The 21,626-nt window shown below is 46.7% G+C and overlaps 1 protein-coding gene and 1 long non-coding RNA gene across 2 annotated transcripts; one reads left to right on the forward strand and one right to left on the reverse strand.

Annotated features, from left to right (window-relative positions):
- Nucleotides 1–3,158: 3,158 nt before the first annotated feature.
- Nucleotides 3,159–20,628, forward strand: CELA1 (chymotrypsin like elastase 1). The gene is made up of 8 exons (XM_053894711.1): nt 3,159–3,278; nt 3,958–4,040; nt 5,216–5,316; nt 6,411–6,536; nt 7,323–7,459; nt 8,712–8,857; nt 19,526–19,675; nt 20,471–20,628. The coding sequence occupies exons 1-8, from the start codon at nt 3,239–3,241 to the stop codon at nt 20,486–20,488; spliced, it is 801 nt and encodes a 266-aa protein (XP_053750686.1). The 5' UTR covers nt 3,159–3,238; the 3' UTR covers nt 20,489–20,628.
- LOC109249124 (uncharacterized) lies at nt 9,318–20,213 on the reverse strand. The gene is made up of 5 exons (XR_002072451.2): nt 19,892–20,213; nt 17,139–17,259; nt 13,084–13,170; nt 10,147–10,263; nt 9,318–9,718 (listed from the first exon to the last, which is right to left on the reverse strand). It is a non-coding gene; the product is annotated as an uncharacterized LOC109249124 (long non-coding RNA).
- Nucleotides 20,629–21,626: the final 998 nt, after the last annotated feature.

A 21,626-nucleotide genomic window follows, 5' to 3' on the forward strand; every position in this document is an offset into this window, starting at 1 on the left:
TGGCGAAGCAGCTGCAAGCAAGTCAGGACCAGCTTGGAGATATTCAGAGATGCGCCAGGTGAGATGGAAAGAACGACTCCTTCCATTTAGGGGAGTCAGGGAAGGCCTCACAAAGATGGTGACATTTGACCTTTGACCTCAGGGGTGGGTCCTTAGGTGGGATCCCACACAAGCAACCATCGAGACTCAGAAGAGTCACAGAGAGACAAAGGTACAAGTGGATCTGACAAACCAAGGGGAGGGACATCAGGGTGAAGGAGTGGTGGATGTAGAAGCTAGAGGATGGGGACCGCATTGTGACTTTCATGGGACCTAGGCCCTTTTGTCTTCATAAAAAAAATTTTTTTTTAATTACGTTTCACAACCGCATTGGTATAAAAATGAATATAATCCAGGCTGATGGTATTCATTTTATTTCTTCTGATTTTAAAAGAAATGAAAACTTTGTGGGCCCTAAAAGTGTTGTGGGCCCTAGGCACTGTGCCTGCTGTGCCTATGGGATAAGTCGGCCTGCAGAACAGTGGGTTGGGACCCAAGTGAGAAGACTTTGAAGGCCATGCTAATTCGGGTAAACCATAGGGAGCCAGAGATCCCAACTCTAATCCTAGCTTTATCTTTGGTTGCATTAGGGATCCAAACATTTATCAGGTGTTGATTGCTTGCCATTTATCCCATATCCTTCATCCTCTTATGGCTTCACTCAACAGCTCTCCAGCCAATATCATGATATACGCCCAACCAAGGTGGCCTGTTTAGTGCCAAGTTTCCTCACCCCTGTGCAAAAGCAGTACAATCTCTCCCAGGGGCAGTCAGCTAAGAGTAACTCACAGGGAATGAGAGGTGCAGCAGAAGAGAGGAAGAAAGCACATACGACACCTAGAGAGTAGGTCCAGATTGGGGAGGGAGGGGAGGACTAGGGGAGATAGGTGGTCAAGAAGAGGGAGAGGCCACTGATGGGGTGATACAAGACTTCGTGGCCTCCCCTTAGCTGGGGCTGGCCTCACCCTACCCCAGTATCCACACTGTTCCTTAAAATTCACCCCTCTGATCTTTCTCAGAGTTCACCTAAAACCTTAACACCTTGCTTAAACCTTGCTTAAAACCTTGATGCTGTGCTACTATCCCCTGGTTCCCGAAGACTCTCACTGCAGCATTAAATGGCTGGTCCCTCCTGGGGCTCTATTTCCTACTTGAAGAATATTGGCGCCATTGCCCAAAATAGCCAAATACCCCAGGAGAGATTCTTATTGTTAATTACAAAAGTAATGGTGTAGAGGAGCCAAACGATACCGAAAAACATGAGTTCAAGAAGTGAAATTGATCCTCAGGATGCCTCCATACCTCTGGACTCATTCCCTAGAAGTACCAACTTCCGGGTATAAACCCTTTCATACCCTTTTTCTGTGAATAACAAGTACACACATACCCAGTACCATATCATTTGCAATTTGATGTCTTCATCTAATATCCCAAGGACATCTTTTCATGTCAGTTCATTAAAGTCTAACTCATTCTTTTTAAAAGCTGGAGAGTGCCCCATCATTTGGTTATACCTAATTTCTTTCACCTTTCCCTGCTGATGAACACTTGGGGTTTTTTTGTCCCAATCCTGCGACAACTCGGTGACAACCTCTACCATAACCCGCGTCCTCGTACATTTATTTTTGTGCCTGTGTCTCTTTCAAAAGGATTGCAATCCTAGAATTAGAATTGGTTGGTCAGAAGAAACACAATGCCTCAACATTTAAACCACAACTACTGTCTATGTCTGGCCCGAACAGTGAAAATGGGAGTCTGACCAGCAGTGGAGATGAGGCTGGGCCATGCAGACTAGGCACCGGTTGCTGGTTCCGAGGGCCTTAAGTGTCGTCCCTGAAGACTTTGGTCTTTATGCAAACACAGATTGGGTGGCCCTAGGCCAAGGGTACGGAGGTGAGTGTGACATCGACGGCGCCCTTAGAGGCTTACTTTGGAGTATGTGATATTGAGGGGTAACGTTTAGGTGGCCCTAAAGGCCTCCTCTTGGGCTTCTCCTCCTGGCGCTAGAACTGGCTTCTTAACTAGGGAGGTGGGGAGAGGATGGCCAAAGAGGCCCAGTTCCCCAGCCCAGCTCAGCTCAGCCTCTTCCCCATCTGCTTTTATTGGAATCCTGGCAGTCAGACTGGAAAGGGGGTCCTCCGGGTGCCCCGAGAGCCATAATGTGATGGCCCCGAACTCTATGACATGGCCTACGGAGCTCCTTCCTACAGCTTTTTCCAGGCCTCTCTTGCAACTGCAGGCATGAACCTTGGATTCTGGAAAGTGTCTAGGCCACAAAGACCCCCAGGTGAACCAGATGACTCTCCTGCCTCCTTCCAGGCTTCCTGGCTTCTCTCTGCCTAAATCACAGCCCCGCTCTTGGCCCTCTGCTCTGGGGCCTCCCGACCCAAAGTCCTCTGCCCGCCTCAAGGCGCCCTGCCCCTCCCTCCTTTCTCCTCTCCTGACTTTGACAGGCAGGGCCCTTCATCACCTACAGGCCAGGCCTGTTCCTCACCTGCTCCCTCTGCCCTCCATGCTCACAGTGCTCAGACCATCTCCGTATCCTGGGGCTACCCCTTCTAACCCACCTCATGGTCTCCTTCTCTGGGAGCTCTCTGGTTGGCTTTCTGTCTGAGTCTCCCCAAACCCGTTTCTTAGTACCTTCTTCCACCAGAATTCTCTCCACCATCCCTACTTGGTTTAGTCCTCCTGCATTTACACCTCTGTCCTGGAGGCATAGCCCACCTTCCTCGTTGGGCAGGAGGAGGTCGTGGTCTCTTCTTTTTGCTAACTACTCTTCCCTCCTCCACACCCACCCCTTGCCTCCACCTCCTGGTGCACTGAATGGATCTCTGCACTTACAGTGTCACTGAGGACAGTAAGGCAGTGACAGACTGTGAAGGGAGCACCCTGATGGAAAGACCAGCCCTGGTTCCCTCTCTTTTTTCTGAAGAAAGAGTTCACTGGATGCCTTTCCACTGAATGCAGATGCTTAAGTCAGCCCTAACCTGACCTTGTTCTGCCTTTGAACAACAGATAAATTAGTTTACTTGAAAATACATCTTTTCATTTGTATTTCCACGTCACCTGTGATTTTCCCCGGCCTTCCATCTGCAGCCCTGACAGCTGGCAGCAAGACGGTCAGCAAAGCTGCTGATAAGAGGAGTACAAAGAGGGCTTGGTTCATGGCAAGGGGGCAGTGGTCTGCTCGGCCGGCAACATGCTATGCTTCTTGGTGCTCGCCACCCTGGTCCTTTATGGTAAGTGGGTCCTCGGGCCTGACTTCTATAGGGCGGAGGATTTGGACAGCAGAGCCAAAAGCTATCCTGAAGTCCAGGCCTGCTCTCTATCCCAGGGTGAGATGGGACACCCTGTGGGTCTAGCAAAAACTTTACCCTCCTGGAATCCAGGGTAGGAGCAGTGAGGGCCACTCTCCATGCAGGACCCTCTGGATGGCAGGGCCTTGAGCCACGAAACAGAGAAGCCCCTTTCATGGGTCTGGGCTTCCTTACCACCCTCATCGATAGGAAGACATCCTCAGCAGGTGTCTGGCTGGGATGTGCACTGCCGTCCTTGCCCCCTGGAGAATCCTGCCAAAGCACCGTATGTGTGGGTAGAGGGGTGAGAGGTCACCTCGGGCCATTAGGATGACCCCCGAGCAAGGCTGAGACCACAGGGAGCCTCTGGGGCCCTAGCCCAGTGATGTGAGATGGGTCCTTCATAGCATGCCAGAGTTCTGGGGACACCTGGGGGTGGGGGGAAGCAGAAGCCACTCAGACTCCCCTGTTTGGCGAAAGGGCTCCCATAACTCTCAGCTGGGCCCCTCACTTGCTAGGGAGGAACTGTGAATTCGCAGACAAAGCACAACAGCCACCCTGCCCCCCACCCTGAGCTGACCCCATGCTTAGTCATCACTCACTTTTCTTCTGCCCCACAAAGGACACTGCACCCAGGACTTTCCAGAAACCAACGCCCGGGTAGTTGGAGGGACTGAGGCCCGGAAGAATTCCTGGCCCTCGCAGGTGGGTGTTCCTTCACAGCCCCAGACTTCCAACAAAACGAGAGCTGCATGTGTGCTGGTATACAACATCATGTGTGTTTGTGCACATCCTTACCCACAAGTTCTCTAACTGTCTGGATTCTAGAGGTAAAAGGTTGAACGGGTCCAGGCTTAAGGTGGAAGAAGCATACAAAAGGTTTGGGGGAGGGGATCTGAACACCAGCCACACTTACTTTCCCAGGCACGCACCCAAACCCAAACCACATTTATGTTCCCAGTGGCACGAGCAAGACTGCATGCCAGACCCACAGCTCCACGTCCCAATACCCTGACACACACACACACACACACACACACACACACACACACACACACACACCACTCCGCACTGTGTGCCTCTGCATTCAAGCACACCCCCACCCACCCCCCACCCCCCTCCCCCCCAAGTAGAGCATGTAGCTTATTTGGCTATTTAAAGCGTTTCTACTTTCGTCACAGGGCAGCTAGGCTTTGAGTTAAGCAATTCTAAATGCGTAAAACTGGCAAATTAACTGGTGAATAACCACACTTTGAGAGGAATCACTCCAATTGGAATTCAATTCAGTTCACCGAAGTTTGCACCCGAATTTTCAGAAGTAGAGCGATGGTGGAACACGAGGTGCTGAGGAAGACATGAACTGATAAAAATGAATATTCCAGTGGTGGTTCTGAGTATTCCCTGAAGTGGGGGGACAGGACATGTCTGGAGGTCATTGGAGGGGGAGCTCTGGAGACCTAAGCCTGTGGGTTAGGTGATGGAGCCATTCCATGGCCATGTTTCCTTCCAAGAGGGAACGCAGGTCAAAGGACCTGGGTTCTTGGCCCTTTGCACCAACCCCGAGTGGGGATGTCAAATACGCTGTGTGTGTGCCTTTCCTCCCCCATCCACGTACACAGCAAACATCACCCAACAGTGGAGCACTCCCTGCTGATCCCGGGGCCGTCGGCACACCCCTTCTCACCGCCACTCCGAGGAGCCAATAGCGACCGATCAGTAGAAACTGACAGGTCAAATGAAACCCATTTGCCATCTCTGGCCCACAAAGCTGGAGAATGTTTGGAAGGATGGAAGGAATGGAAAGAAGTGTAATATGCAGTTTGGGGCAAAGCCTTTTAAGAAACACCAACCTCTCCCTCCTATCTCTCCTCCCCTTCTAGATTTCCCTCCAGTACCTCTCTGGGGGCAAATGGTATCACACCTGTGGGGGGACCCTCATCAGACAGAACTGGGTGATGACAGCTGCTCACTGCGTGGACCGGTGAGAAAAACAAAACCCAGCTTTGCTGAGCTTCTGGAAGGGGAGAAGTCTGGCCTTTCTGGAGGAAGATGTATCTTTGAGCACTCAGGACAAGCCTTTAAGGGGGTGTTGGGGGGCCTGTGGGGAGGTAGTAGACTATAATGAAAGGTACAGATTTTGGCATCGGGCAAGCTTAGGTTCCCATCCCGTTTCGCCTTCTACCTTTGTGCCTTTGGATGACTTCCTTAGCTTCTCTAAGCTCTCATTCTCTTATTTCTAAAATGGGGTCGGGGCGCCTGGGTGGCTCAGTCGGTTAAGCGGCCGACTTCAGCTCGGGTCATGATCTCGCGGTCCGTGAGTTCGAGCCCCGCGTCGGGCTCTGTGAGGACAGCTCAGAGCCTGTTTCAGATTCTGTGTCTCCCTCTCTCTGACCCTCCCCCGTTCATGCTCTGTCTCTCTCTGTCTCAAAAATAAATAAACGTTAAAAAAAAATTTTAAATGGGGTCATAATACCTACTTTGCCGAGTTATTGTGAGGATTAAGTAGGTAAATATTTCAGTGCCCGGTCAATGCCTGGCTGGCAATCATTTTTGTTCGTATGTGTCTTGAGCAACTGTTCTCAAATTTGAGCATGGATCACAATCACCTGGAAGGCACAAATCAGAGCTTCTGACTTGGTGGGTTCAGGTTGAAGGCTGATAATCCGCATTTCTCACAAGTTTCCGGGTTATGCTGGCGCTGCTGGCCCAGGGATCATGCTTTAAACTATTGGTTTATCCTTCCCTCAAAATCTCTCTGTGGGCTGAGAGCCATTATTTCATTTATGTTCACCATACCTCTCCCAGGCTATGAGATACTCAGCCTCTGCTGCTGGGCTTTAAAAATGGGTCAGTGAAGTTGCTGGCAGTTTTTGTCACCGCCACAGGTTAGTAAATTCGAGAACGAGGGGGCTTGTTACTGCCTCGTCTTCCAGGCTTTTTCATCTGCCCTCTGCCTGGGCCAGTTACGATGAGTTCTTGTTCTAAAGATAAGATGTGAGATGGCTTCCCAACTTTTCTCTGAGGGAAAAGAGCCCCCTGGATCACTCAGGGCTTCCTGCTCTTGTCTCACTCCAGCAAAATGACCTTCCGTGTGGTGGCTGGAGAGCACAACCTGAGCCAGAACGATGGCACCGAGCAGCGTGTGAGTGTGCAGAACATCGTGGTGCATCGCTACTGGAACAGCAATAACGTGGCCGCCGGGTAGGGACAGGGCTGGGCTGGCCTTGGCCTGGAGGTAGGGGGTTGACTGGCCAGCAACAGGGGCTTGGCTTCCCTCACGTTCATTCGGAAGGCCTCTGAGAATTTAGCTTTTGGGAGGCTTGAGAATTTTGGAAGGCCTTTGTGACTTGTTTGATCTAGGCTGGTTTGCGTGATCGGGTCACCTGAAACTCCTTCTCTGCAGCGTTCAAGGTTTCCATTTCTGCTGTTGCTTAGTATTCATTTTAGGGAATCGACTCCGTCAGCAAAAGTAAATGTCTTAAAATGAATCTGATCTGAGAAAACTCGTGCCAGACTGAGCCGTACGTTTTGGGAAAGGGGGTAGTTAAAATGGTGGTCAGTGCTGGGGGTCGTGGGGGGCGGGGAGCGGGTTCAAGGAGCTGGGATATCGCCGCGGAGTTTTCAGACCCACGCGGCACGGTAGGTCTTTCTTCCCTGAGAATTCTTCTCTATGGCCAAGATCACAGCACTCGGCTCCTTTCTGATTCCCCATTCGTAACTGAGAGACGTAAGCCCCACTACCACCACCGAGGTCGCAGAGGCCACAGCTAGACCACAACACCAAGACCTCACCAGCAGGTGCTGCTGTTCGACAAGTAATATCCTACAATCCAGCTGTGTTTGACTGAGTCGGAGGCCGAGCAAACCAGCCTCCCCCTTTCTCTGAGTTGTTCCTTTCAAATTCTATGGGCACACAAAGGCTTAGTGAGGGCCGCCCCGCGTGCCGACCTTGACGGAAGGCCTGAGCAGGCTCGTTTCCTCCCACAGCTATGACATTGCCCTGCTGCGCCTGGCCCAGAGAGTTACCCTCAACAACTATGTGCAGCTGGGTGTCCTGCCCCCGGCGGGGGCCATCCTGGCCAACAACAATCCCTGCTACATCACGGGCTGGGGCATGACCAAGAGTAAGTCGCCTGCGTTGGCAAAATCCACCACACGGGGCTTGAGTAGGTAGCTGGGCTTCTGGGGAGCATTTTTCTGTAGCCCTAGGTCGCAGCCCTAGTCAGGGACGAGGAACCAGAGATCGAAGAACTGGTGCGTGAAATCGAGCTAAGAATAGGCCATGGAACAGTCAAGTCAGAGATTCATAGAGTCTTATAACTGAGAAACAAAACAAAACAAAACATGCCACCTTCCCTCACGGCGTATTTTTACAAGCCTCTCATTTTATAACCTGAGGAAACTGAGGCCCAAGAAAATTAAGACCACGTGACTGGTTAGTAACTAGTTCGCTGGAGCCAGGACCCGGGTATCTGGCTCCCACTCTGGTGGTCGTTACACCATCATGCTACCTCCAAAGTCGCCAGGCTGTGGGTTGGGGTGAATAAACCAGAGGTAGCCGTAGGTCCAGAGGAGTGAAGGCAAAAGAGAACTCAGCTAGCTCTCTTCTGCTCATCGCGGGAAGAGTTCGGGTAGGCAATGCCATCCAGACAACACAGAAAGGTAGGACGGGCTATGAGCAGAGATGGTTAAGAAGGGCAGGGACATTAGGACTGACACAGACATCTGTCAGCCAGGAGGCGGTATTTGAGCTCTGGGGGAGAGGCAAGGCCTTGCCACAAACAGCCAGTCTGCTGGGAAAACCTGGAGCTGACAGAGAGAGAGAGAGAGAGACATGCTTCTAATGCAGCTGCTCTCAGTTCACTTAATATCATAGTGGTTCGACCTCCTGATCTCTAGAACATGAAAGCATCGTTGTAAGGATGCAGAGAAGTAATTCATGTGCAAAGGCTTTGAAAAGTCCAAAGAGCCAGATAAAGGAAAGCTGCAGCAAGCTCTTAGGACATGAAAAGAAGGGTGTATGGTCCCGGTTCTGCTTCGTGGCGTTTACAGTGTGAAGTGAAAGCAGGGGAGTTCTCGACAAATACGACCATTCCGGTGACTTTAAAGTGCTTTCCTTTTTTTAAGCAGCAGTAGGGAGATTGGAGGTTGGTGGTTTGGAGCTTGGGAACAGCGATCAAGGATGAGCCCTGAAGGAAGGGGCCCGTAGCTTGCATATAAAGTGGGGAGGGGAGAGGATCTGTGGCATGCCCTGGAAGGAGCTTGCCCTGAGTTCAGCTTTCACTGGAGCTTGGGAAGGCTTGGGAGGGTGTGGAAGGCTCCCCCCGCCCCCGAGAGGGTTTGGGGCTGACCTCCAACGCTGTGTGTCCTGTTCAGCCAATGGGCACCTGGCCCAGGCCCTGCAGCAGGCTTACCTGCCCAGTGTGGACTACGCCACCTGCTCCAGTTCCAGCTACTGGGGCTCCACCGTGAAGAGCACCATGGTATGCGCTGGAGGAGACGGAATTCGCTCTGGATGCCAGGTGAACACGTGCAGGAGGCATCAGGAATCACAGGCTGGGCCCCTCCCCTCTTGGCCTCCCAAACCCCACCCCCAACCTTTTCCTCACTCCCTTTTCCACACCTGCTCCCACCCCCTGTCCAGACTCCGCTTGCTACTCTGGCGTCTCAGTGAGAATGAGTCTGTGCCAGGAACTCGGCACTCAAGGAATCTGCTGAAATTCACCTTGCCTAATGCCCTGACCTCAGAGGCTTGGATGTGGCCCAACATTTGCGTGTTGGTGTATGTGTGCGTTCTTTGGAAGTTGTTTGTCACCTAGACTTTTTACAGCCTGGAGTGGTGGTGGTCGTAACTGTGTATAAGAAAAGCTCTGTTCCCATCGATCCCGGCTTTCCTTGTACCTCCTTCTCCACCAACCCTTTACCTCAGTAGTATTTCCAGGAGTATATACGGATGAATGGGGCAGGGGAGAGTGCACAAAATAGTGTTATAATCATTTATATATATGATACATGGGATCCTCTTCTATTTAGACAAAATCAATCAGCAGTGTACGATCTTATAGATTTCTTGATGCAGTTCAACAAATGTTCTTGATTACCTATTAGAGGCCAGGCACTGTACTAAGTGTTAGGGATACAAAGATGACTCAAATACAGTGTTTTAGTGGAGGAATGGCAGGAGCAGACATACGATAGAACGTGTAATACAACGTGGGTAAGTGTCATAATAAAGATACGCGTAGGGTGATATAGGAGCCCAAAAGATAGGCACTTACCTGTACCTGTTGGGGTCAGAAAAGACTTGCTTCCCCCCAAGAGAGTGGAGCCTGTAGTGAGTCCTGATGGTTAAATGGGAGAAAGCCAGGCATAAAGGGGAAAAGCTGTTCAGAGAGAGAAACAGCATGAATGAGGGCATGGGCCAAGAAACCATCTAGAACACTTAGAGAATTACAGGGCCTTCCCTACAGCTGGAGCAGAGGTCAGAGCCCACAAGCCTCCAAATCCATGGCCTGTTTCTCTGCAACCATTCTATAGAATGCTTTTTACATTTTTAAATGGTTGGGAATAAATTTACAAAAATAATGTCATGACACATGAAAAATATAAGATTCTAATGTTCATTAAAGAGCATTTAATTGGAAAAAATACAGCCATACTTGTTTATTTACATATTATTCGCAGCTGCTTTCAGAGAGTTGAATAGTTGAAACAAAGACTCCACAGGCTGCAGAATCTAAAATGTTTACTATTTGGCCCTTTATAGAAAAAGTTGGCTGACCCTTGGTCTAGAAATAAACTATTACCATACCAGAGAAGGTCAGGAGAGGACACTGAAGGCAAGCAGGAGCCACGTGACTTAGGGCTTCAAGTGCCATGTGCAGGGGAAGAAAATTTTTCCGTCTTCCTTCTAGGTTCTTTGGCTCACCTAATAATTAAATTGACATAGGACAGATTAGCAGGAGAAAAACGAATTTAATCTCATATGTGCAGGAGCTCATAAACATTTGAGACTCAAAGAACTTTTAGACAAAGAAAAAATAAATCTGTGAAGAATTGGCAAGACAAAGAAGTTTGGGTTTGGTGTAAATTAGTTAAGACCCAACAAGGTGAGGTAAGAGGGTTTGTTCTATAGCCCTGAATTCCCTATATCCAACCATAAGGATGTCTCCTTCCCTCCTGGTACAGGGGGGTACCTTTCACATGGGACATTTATTTTCTGCTTTCTGAGAAACAAAGTAGGGTTAGAATATCCTTCTTACATTGTCTGTGCTTAAGTAACTTTAATTCAAAATAATCAAGGTCCCAAAGTGGTATATTTTGGGGCAGCCTGCCCTGAATCTCCATCACATGCTTAGGGACATGAACTTTATCTCTTGGGCACTGGGAAACCATTGAAGAGTTATAAAAAGGAGAATAGCATTATCAGAGTTGCCTTTTAGAGGTATCGTCTAATGACAAGGTAAGCGTGTCTTTGAAGAGGGGAAGGGTGGATGAGAGACAGGTTAGGAGACTATTGTAATTATCTAGGCAATAAATTTGAGGGCTTGAACTAGGGCAGTGGAGAGGAGGGAGAAAGAAGGAGGATCTGGAGTGACTTCCAGGCATCCGGTTTAAGTGATTTAGGGGAGGGGTTTGCTGCCTCCAATGACAGAAGGTTTATATGATTTGGGAAAGAAGGTGATGAACTTGATTCTGAACAAGTTGAGTCTGAAATCCCAATGGGACATTCAGGTATAATTAACCAGTAAGTAATTAGATATAAAGAAGAAGAGAGTGTGGGGAGAGCTGGGCTAGAGATACAGCAGATGAGCTCCACTCCCCACCCCAGCCACCCCCATCCTGCAGGGGAAAGGTTGTAGAATGAGAAAAGAAAGAACAGTGAGTTGAGGAAAAACTATGATAACATGAATACTTGAATGCTGCAGGGGTAGGTGGAGGACAAAGAACCCATAAGACCTAAGAGGAATGAGAGGTGATAAGGGTTTTCCAGAATCTCAGGAAATACTAACGTGTCATACACAGTATGACACAGTGCATCCAGGAGCCGCAGTAGATCACTGAAGTGCCGACTTGCACAGCTGGTGGGTCACTGGTAACTGGCAAGAACAGTTTCAGTAGACTGGAGGGGGCAGAAGTTTTACTGAAGATAAGAAATGAAGAGGCAACAAGAAACATAGTAAGGAATGGAGAATGCTCTTCCAAGAATCTTGGGGGAAAGAGAGGGACCAAAAAAAAAAAAAAAAAGTCTGGTAGCTTTAAGGAGAATGACAAGTCATGGAGGGGCTGAATATAGTATGTTAAAAGTGAGTGTGTTAATAGGCAGAGAAGAAAGCATCTTGTAGAGTCAGTGAGAGGAAATAACGGATGGCACAAGATCCCAGAGGAGGAGCGATGGAACCAAGAGCACGGGAAGAGAGACACCAAAATGTGCGCGGATATGAAAGAGTGTGCAGGCTGGGTGGCTGGAGCATGGCAGGGGTTTGCATTATTTTGTCTATTTACTTATGAAATAGGAGTCAGGTTGGATGCTGACAATGAAGGTACAAGGGTTGTATGGGTCTGGATTAATTAAAGTGAGTAGGACGATGACTGACCTCCAAGATGTTACTGATAGAGTGAGGTTGCAGACCGCGCAGTGACTAAGTGAGCGTGTGATTCACTCCATTTTACTCAAGACCCAGTTGCAGGGATGCGTTAATCCAGGGCTGGGTTTTCCTGCATTACTGGAGCTAAAGGACAAGACTGCAGACCAAATGCAAGGTCCGAGCTGAGTGGAAAAAGAGAAGCCAGCTGTAGGATGGTAGGCTGACTGAAAGAGTAGGATCAAAGGACCAAATGTTTCTGGTGAGCACCTAGAACCATGGAAGTAAGGTGACCAGCTCATCCCAGTTTGCCCTCCTAGTGTTAAAACATAGAAGTCCTGTATCCTGGGAGCCCTACATGCAGGTAGAGACTGATAGGTAAGCAGTTCTCTTCCAGGTCCTCACCAGCCAGCTTCCCCTATTACCTTAAGGTTTAACCTTTCTGAGTTAATTGACTTTCCCTCTGCTCTCTCGGGGTCTTAAAGTCTGAATAAGTAGAGTACTTTTCTTCCTGCAGCCGCTCTAAACTGACAATTCTCTGAGGCAGTTGTGTCTCCAGATCCCTTGCCACTGGAGTTTCCCAAGAGTGTGTCTTCTGGGTTTTCAGACTTCTGGGTCCCCCAACTCTTCACCTCAGAATGGATCCACTCATTCCCACCGAGCTCCTTCCCTGCTCTTCCTCCTGCCCTCAGATCCTCAGCCACACCTTCCATCTCTCCAGAGCCTGTGTTTCTTTTCAAGTCAATTAACATAAGATGATAGTGTTATATGTAATTTAATTACCTTCCATTCCTCTAGCCCAGAAACACTCTCAACCCTCTATTAGAATTTGGGTGGAAGATTTTTAGGTTGTTTTGTTTGATTTGTTTTGAGTGCAGTAGTCTAAAGAAAACATCCTCTTTTCCTAAGCAGTAGTTGGGGTGTGGTAAAGCTAGTTCCTTTTTAAAAGAATCATCCCCAATGTGAACTTTTGGTGTCTTTTCCTTTTAAGCTTCAATTTTTAACGAGGCTATATGTATTAAGTTGCTTAAGGTGACAAATAAAACTATGAGTTTAATGATGGAAAAGAACAATCATTGTGTTCCTTCCACTCTTCTAGATCTCCCTCCCCAGAAGGGACCACTTTCAACTCTTGTCAGCTGATTCTTTTGGGGTCTCCATACCTCTATAAAAATAAATGCTTGTATTCCTACTTTTCAGTTCAGGCATTATGGGTGATGTGGATCTCTCTTCCTTTTTCACAGAGGTACCTGTTAAATAACAAAAATTCAACTGAGTAAATTTGAAGATCAAAGTGGCTTTATTCAAGGACTCAGGAATTGGGGAGTACCCCATCTAGCAAATAGAAAGGAGCTCCATCAAGCTGCAGAAAAGGAAAAGTTTTTAAAGGCAGAGAGGGAGCTGGAATAAAGGAAATTATTAGTAAAGAATGCCTTGTTTTAGGCAAGGTTGTCCTCCCAAGGGGAACAGAGAGGGTCTCTTAGCAGATTACCTCCTCGAGCTGACCAGGAAATTCCAGTTTGGCTGGCTGAAGGTCACATTTCTGAAAGAAGCTGAAGCTGCAATTAGATTAGGTGTTAAGTTTTTGTGGGGTTTAGCACAAGTGACTCAGTTTTGGATCTACTGTCTCCTCAGCAACTGCCCTGTAGTTCTCACAGCTTTTTGTGAAATTTTGTTGATCCTTTGTGTGGTATTCACAGGTCATATGGTTTTTTGCTTAATCTCTGTGATATTCACAGGCCATGACTTCAGGTTCAACGATCTGTAGGTTGCTCGTTCTCCTCATTCTTTTTCTGATGTTCCTGTTTTAGGGAGATCATTTTCTTGGTGGTTAGTGGCTGTGAACATTCATTTAAAACATTTGACAGAATAACAATGGACAGGGGAGACTATTATGATTACTATAAGCAGAATAATTCCCAGTGTTTAGAATGCACTTTGGAGCCATGGTCCCCAACATCCAAACCAATCAAAATCAAGTCAGTCAAAGAAAGACCCTGTTGTAGCAGTCACCCTTGTAAACCACGTTGGCTTTTTCAGTGATCTTACGTAATTGAGTTTCAGCTTCTCCAGAAGTGTTAATCCAGCATAACAGGTGGTATTGGCCACAGTACAGACATCCCCTCACTCAGCTAAAGATAATTAAAGACTATCCTATCATCAAGAATAACTTATGGGGCACCTGGGTGGTTCAATCAGTTGAGTGTCTGACTCTTGGTTTTGGCTCAGGTCATGATCCCAGGGTCACGGGATCAAGCCCCGCATTGAGCTCTCTGCTCTGTGTTGAGTGTGGAGCCTCTTGAGATTCTCTCTTTCTCTCTCTCTCTCTCTCTCTCCCTCCCTCCCTCCCTCCCTCCCTCCCTCCCTCTGACCTTCCTGACTCACTCCCTCTCTCTCTCTCTCTCTCCCTAAGGAAAAAAAAAAAAGAACTTTGGCTAGAGAGTCTAAGGATTTTTATTGGGCAGCTATTGTCTTGGCAACAGATTCTACAATATCTTTAAGAGTTAAAGAGAGGTTTCTGATCATATGCTCATGTACCTTTACTCCTAACCAGGGAAGTGTAGCCCTGCCAAAGGAAGTGAATCCTGAATCATGAAAAATTCCTTTCTAACTCAATGATCTAACTTGATGATTCCTTTCTAACTCAATTCTTTCTCCAACTCGGTGATGTAAATCCAGGGCAATTGTACAATGAGGTGTCTTAGTTCATTTGTGGAAAGCCTAGGGGCACAGTTGGATAACCTAAAAGGCATTTCCTGGCTATGTGCTAGCTATCTTGTCATTCATAGGCCCAAGGGGAGTGATAATTACCACAAAGACAACCCCTCTCAGGGCACAAAACACTTCTCAGTAAGATGGCACTGTTAATGGATTCATTCTCAGGGATTGTTGCATTTGTCCATTCAAGCCAGGGGTCAGTTACGTCTTCTCTCAGCCTGAAATAAAAAGTTGTTCTAGGGGCTCCTGGGTGGCTTGGTCGGTTAAGCGTCCAACTTCGGCTCAGGTCATGATCTCACGGTCCGTGAGTTCGAGCCCCGCGTCCGGCTCTGTGCTGACTGCTCGGAGCCTGGAGCCTGTTTCGGATTCTGTGTCTCCCTCTCTCTCTGCCCCTCCCCTGTTCACGCTCTGTCTCTCTCTGTCTCAAAAACAATAAATAAAAACGTTTAAAAAAAAATTAAAAAAAAAAAAAGTTGTTCTAAGTTCCAGAGGTTATCCCCCTTAGCCATGGCCCAGGAGATATGGATGATGGCATTATCCTTCTAGGCCAGCTCCAGAGTGAAGGAAAGAAAGGGAAGAAGAAAGGGTTTCGTATTTAGTCAGTTAAAGTATGAAGTCTTCATCTGGCATCTTGGGAGGAAGCAAGTCTACCTCCATGTCAGCTACTTCTCTTCCTAGTCACTTTGACTGGAACATCTCCAGTGTTTGTGTAGGACCCGATGTCAGGTGGGACCTTCTTCAGCTGTGAGATGCATGTCCAAGTCCCTGGAGTCTGACCACCATCTGGGTGGTGAGGAGGACCTGGGGTAGTCCCTTCCAAGGACTTTCAGGAGCAATCTGTGTTCTTATTGATTCCAAATCAAAAGGGTGAGAGAACATTGGAAATGTTAATTTGAAGAGTCAGAGCCAGATTTTTTTAGGAAACTAGAAGAATTCAGGATCCAGTTTATAAGTACATAACAGAACCTCAGAGACAATTAACAGGATTAGAATCTAATACAGATGATAGTGTAAACATAAGTTCTTCCCTCTACACTTACCTTCATTTTTTTACAGTAGAATTAGTTTGTTTACGTTAAACTTTGCCTGATTATTTACATAAGTGCAGCAAGAATAGTGACTGACCACATAAGTTCTTTTTAAGACTGCTTTGCTGGAATCTTACAAGCAAAGTGCCAGGTCAATCTTTCCATGAGGCTTTATTGGCTCTGTAAAGTCAACCTTAGTTTCTTTCTTTTCTTTCCTTCTTCCTTCCTTCCTTCTTTTCTTTCTTTCTTTCTTTCTTTTTCTTTCTTTCTTTCTAGTTTTGAGAGAGAGAAAGAGGAGGGGCAGAGAGAAAGGGAGAGAGAGAATCCCAAGCAGGCTCCATGCTGTCAGTGCAGAGTCCAATGTGGGGCTCGATCCCACAAACTGTGTGATCGTGACCTGAGCCGAGATCAAGAGCCAGATGCTTAACCAACTGAGCCACCCAGGCACCCCAAGTTGATCTTAGTTTCTTGAAAGTGTCTGGTCATATCTGAGTCTATGCATAATGTTCTCAAATATGGTATTCCAGTCAGAGCTTTGGTAATATAACCAATGTTTCTAATTGTGTCTTGTTACAAGGAGATCAGATTCTCATTGAACCTATGTAAACAACTAACTGTAGCTTCCCTGGAACAACATGGGCTTGAACTGTGTGGGTCCATTATATGTGGATTCTTTTTTCAATAAATATACAACAGTAAGTGTATTTTCTCTTCCTTATGATTTTCTTCATAACATCTTATTTTCTCTAGCTTACTTTACTGCACGAATACCATATATAACACATCTAACATAAAATATGTGTTAATTGACTGTTTCTCTTATCAGTAAGGCTTTTGGTCAATAGTAGGCTACTAGTAGTTATACTTTGGAGGAATAAAAAGTTATACAGGGATTTTTGACTACACAGGGAGGGACAGTCAGTGTCCCTAACCCCTATGTTGTTCAAGGGTCAACTGTATATTGTCATGAAAAGACTACTTGAGAATTTTTGAATTCTGGAGGGATCAGGTAGGGAAAAAACAAGTAAATGTTTCACCTTTGGTCACAAATGTATATCTTACCAAATTGTTGATAGCTTAAGAGAAAAGATAAAAAGGTTTCCTAAAATCTGGAAAAGAAAACATTAGACAACCGGTAGTGTTTTAAACAAGAAGTCATACAAATGATAATCATCCTCTCCTCCTCAGTTCACTCATGCCCATGTAATTAACATCTGTCCTATTTGAATCCATTTTTCCCACTAGTTCTGGAAGTTCTCACCCAGTTCAGTTGCTTGATCTGAAAGTTATCAGGAACCTGTATTCTAGAGTACCCGTTAGATTCTTTTCCATGAATTTCTCTGAGGATAAAACACATTTGCAGGAAGCTTTTGTAAAACAGTAACTCTCTGTACATGATAAAAGACCAGAAATGCCCATTATTAAAGATGTGATGAGAGTTCATTCTTAATGGAATTGACAAAGGGACTTACCCATGGCCCTTGGAAATGGTGAGAAAGACAGTAAACTCAGTGTTTGCAGAGTTTTATGCCTGTTTCTTGGTGTCCCCAAAGCTGTCAGAAGTGCCCTTTGCTCTGGCCTCTGCCACCAAATCTGTTAAATAACAAAAATTCAGCTGAGTAAATTTAAAGATCAAAGCAGCTTCATTCAATGATTCATGAATCAGATGGCATCTCCTCGAGCGAACGGAAAGCAGCTTCATTGAGCTGTGGCAAAGAATGCCTTGTTTTAGGCAAAGTGGCCCTCCTAAGGGGTCTATCACCACATTGCCGCCTAGCGTTGACCTAAAAATTCCAGGTTGGCTGGTTAAAGGTCACATTTCTGGGAGAAACTGAAGCTACCGTTAGGTTAGGTATTAAGTCTTGGTGGAGTTTAGCATAAGTGACTTTATTTTGGGCCTGCTGTCTCCTTTTTAACAGTTGGAACGTTTTGGAAGAGTGTGTTGTGATCAAAAGCAGCATTATAAGTGAGATTACATATATCTTCATGGAGTTAACGGCTGTTCCTGGCTGTCTCCATCCTTTCAGAGACAGGCTTGGCACACACAAGCACGCATATGCTTTATTGTGGGTCGCTAGTCCTGTGTTCCTGTATTTCTCTTTCTTCTTTGATGCTGCAAATCCTTCAGTGAGTTCATGAGAAAGGGAAGCGTTTTGGGGTTTTTTTTTTCCCGTTCCTCCCCCCTCCCCTTCTGGCCACTACCACTCTGTTCTCTGTACCTATGAGCTTGTTTTGTTTTGTGTTTAGATTTCACCAGTAAGAGGGATCATCCTGTATCTGCCTTTCTCTGACTGCTTTCACTGAACACACTGCCCTCGAGGTCCATCCACATCGTTTCAAATGGCAAGATTTCCTTCTGTTTTAAGGCCTGAACTCTTATCCATGTTGTATTCTAAAATCACTTTTCATTTCCTGCAGAACTTTGTTTTCCCTGGAGTTAAAAACTGTCTTTAAATCGGCAAAATATATGCCCATTTTATCACTGATTCGGCCCCACACTTCCCCACTAATTTCTTAAGTGACTTATTTTACCCTCTCCTGACCCCAGTATTTTGTGTTTTTGTATGGGTTTATTTGCATTCATCGTGAGAGAGCCTTGGTGGGTTTTCTCATTTTAGAAACTCCAGAACTTTGGTTCTGAAAATGTTTGTTTGTTGATGACTTCTTTCCTTCCATTTTTTATAGTCTCTTTCTAGAATTTCTGTTATTCACCTATTTACCTCCTTAGACGGTCCTCTTATTTTCTTAGTTTCTCTATATTTTGTTTGTTCTACTGTATCTTCCAATCCTTCCAACATTTCATTTCTACTATCATACTCATAATTTCCGAAGGCTCTTTTTGTTTTCTGAATGTTTCCTTTTGCAGTATGCTGTTCTTGCATCATGGATGCAATACTAATCACAGGTTTTTATTGCTTGTTTCCTTCTCCCTGCATACCCTTGGCTGCCCCTTCATTTTTTGTTTATTTCTTTGTCTCTTCGTTTTGAATTTTATTTTTATCTTAGAGGCTTTCTTCAGATGCGTGGTACTCCTTGACCATCTCCTTTCATTTCAGAGTGAGGTAATAAAAAGCTGATCAGTAGCTGTGAGCCTTCGGTGGGATTCATCCACACTGAACTGGTCTGTTGGGTGACCTAGTGAAGGTCTGGTGGTTTCAGTGGAGGACCTCTAATGGCAGGATCTTTAGGTCTTCCTTCTTGTGCTGGTCAGATTTTCCAGAGAACTATCTTTTGATTTTCTGTCTGGAATTATAGAACTGGCATCCTGGGAGCTGAGTAAGGAGGAGCGTGTCCAGGTAAACCCAGGTTCCTCTGATTCTAAGCCTGAGCATGTAACCATTACCCAATGTATCATTTTCTCTCCCTTTCACCCCAGTTTAGTTTCATGTGTTGACTACTTACCCTGTGTCTAAAGGCTAAGTCTAATTGGAACCACTGGTCTAAATGCTGGGGATGAAGACATCATGAGGACACCCTACTCCCCCCACTCCCAGGTTCGATTTAAGTCAATAAAAGCTATTGAGCTTAAGACATTCAAAGTTCTATGCTAGCACTGTGGAGAGGAAACGTGTCAGTAAGACACAGTCTCAAAAAGCTGTTTCAAAAAGCTCATAGACAGGTGTGGCAGGTAGAAACAAATTATGAAACCAAAATACAAGGCAGAACATGACCTAAGTACAGCAAAAGAAAGGACAGGAAGATGAGATTCACCTGGATTGTGGGGATATGAAGGAAGTAGGGATTTGAATTGGAGCTTTAAAACTGCACAGGGTTTGCATGCAGAAGTGGGGTATAAGCAAAAGCAAAGGTCCAAAGATTTTAAAATGGAGTTTTAGGACCCTCCTTCTCCTCCCTGCAGGGTGATTCTGGGGGCCCTCTCCATTGCCTTGTGAATGGCAAGTATGTTGTCCATGGAGTGACCAGTTTCGTGTCCAGTCTGGGCTGTAACGTCGCCAGGAAGCCCACAGTCTTCACACGGGTCTCTGCTTACATCTCCTGGATTAACAGTGTAAGTCCTCTCACATGACAGGTTGAAACAGGGTCACCTGGAGACCCATACACTGGCGGGGCTGGGGAGCAATAATTGGACAGGGAGGCCATCATCTTCCTTACCACATACGTTTACTCCTTTCCCTTGCCTCCATGATGCATTTCCCCTCAATAATGCTGCCATCCCAAGTTCCCCTCTGCATACCCGCTCAGCCGACATCACCCAAGTGCTTACTGTTTAGGGTAAGGTGGTGACAACAGCAGACCTCAACCGGACAGAGGGCAGTGCTGTCCTAAGTCAAAGCCAAGAGAAAAACAGCTTCAGAAAGTCCTGCGTGCACCTGGGAAAGGGAAAAGTCACTAACGTTTTCTCCCATGAGCTCTTTCTAAGGGCATTATGAGAATCTGCTCTACCCTTTAGCAAGAGGTTTTACTACCTTAGATGATGCTTGAAGGTTAGATGAGGCTTTACCTACACTGACCTAGTGGTAGCTTCACAATCATCCCACCTATGCCCTCTAGCCTTCAAACACACTCTGGAGTCTCGTGGCGTGAACTTTGATTCACAACCATTTCAAGGCCTATTCTTGCCACTAGGTGCTACATATGTGCCTAGAACATTGAATTGTCCTGACACAGCTGAGACCTACTTCCTACCATACACCTACCCTCCCTCTCCTGCCCCCCCTCCCCCAACTCCCTCAACTCCCCTCAGAAACACAGGGCCGGGCTACACTCAACCAGGAGCCCTGAAGAAAACAGAAGGGAGGGAGGCAGAAGTTACTGACTGTGGACATATTGGCTTTTCCTTCAGGTCATTGCTCCCAACTGAACGTCTTCCTGAATCTCATGGCCTTCCCAAGATGATGCTTAGACCCAAGAAAGGACTTGAGGCCATCAAGGAAAAAAAACATTCTGAGAGGCCATTGAGCCAGATCCAGAAAAGCAAGTAAAACTGAATACGCATGATCATCCTGAGTCTTTTTGTTCGCTATTAGGCCCTCTAGAGGAAATGGAGTTATAGGACCCAAGTTGGATTTCACATTTCTGTGCTGGATCTTCCGTTTACTGCCATTTCACAAACTACGCCAAGTGGGAGTGGTTTTACGTTACTCTTTTTTGCATCCTTTTAGGACCCACCTAGCCATTAATCTGCCCATCTGGTATTTCTCCCACGTACATTTGCTATATGCAAAGGCACAGAGTGTTTTCTAATGTTCTTGAGTGACGAAGCGTGCCCTGACTCTCCCAGGTAGATTGTGGGCTCATCCTTCTTTTGTTCCCCCCTCCAGTGCCTAGAACAGGCGCTCGCCCCACGGTTCTGGGCGATGGTAACTGCTAGGATACACTACAGATCGGAGGATAGGCTTCAGTAGTAGGTCAGATGCCAGCAGACAAAGAAAGTGACAAATTACAAAGGAGGCTAGGGAGGCGAGAATAGAAAAAAAAGGAGAAGATACTGAACGAAGAAAGGAAAGGGTTGAGCAGAACAAAAAGGGAGAAGAGACCGCAATACAGGGCCTCCAGCTAAGTGTGAGTCAGCATGTCAAGGCCAGGACTGAAATAGACCACCGGATCCAGGGTTCTGTAAACCACAGAGAACTGGGAAGCTGATAACTCTGCCTCATCCTGGCCGGGGCTCAGTCTGTTGGAGTGGCCTACAATCGACCGAACAGGGAACCGAAAGAAGGCTAAGAGGTTGAGAAGCAGCTTTTCATAGCGATCACAGAGGACCAGACCAGAGGGAATAGGTAGTTAACATTATAACAGGAGAAACCGGCTAAGACTGGTCCTGGAATGTGCAGGCTGCAAAGTCAGCAAAGGCCTCTGGAACAGCGTAGGCATGCACTGTAAGAAGCTGGGTCAGGACGTCTGCGTCCCCATCTCAATTCCAACACCGAGGAACCGGGGAACCTCTGGGCAAGTCACCAGCTTTTTCTGACTCACTTTCCTCCTCTAGTTAATTTCTG

This window comes from Panthera pardus, unplaced genomic scaffold (assembly GCF_024362965.1).
Source record: "Panthera pardus isolate Hobbes unplaced genomic scaffold, ASM2436296v1 HiC_scaffold_6, whole genome shotgun sequence".
Taxonomy (NCBI): Eukaryota; Metazoa; Chordata; class Mammalia; order Carnivora; family Felidae; genus Panthera; species Panthera pardus.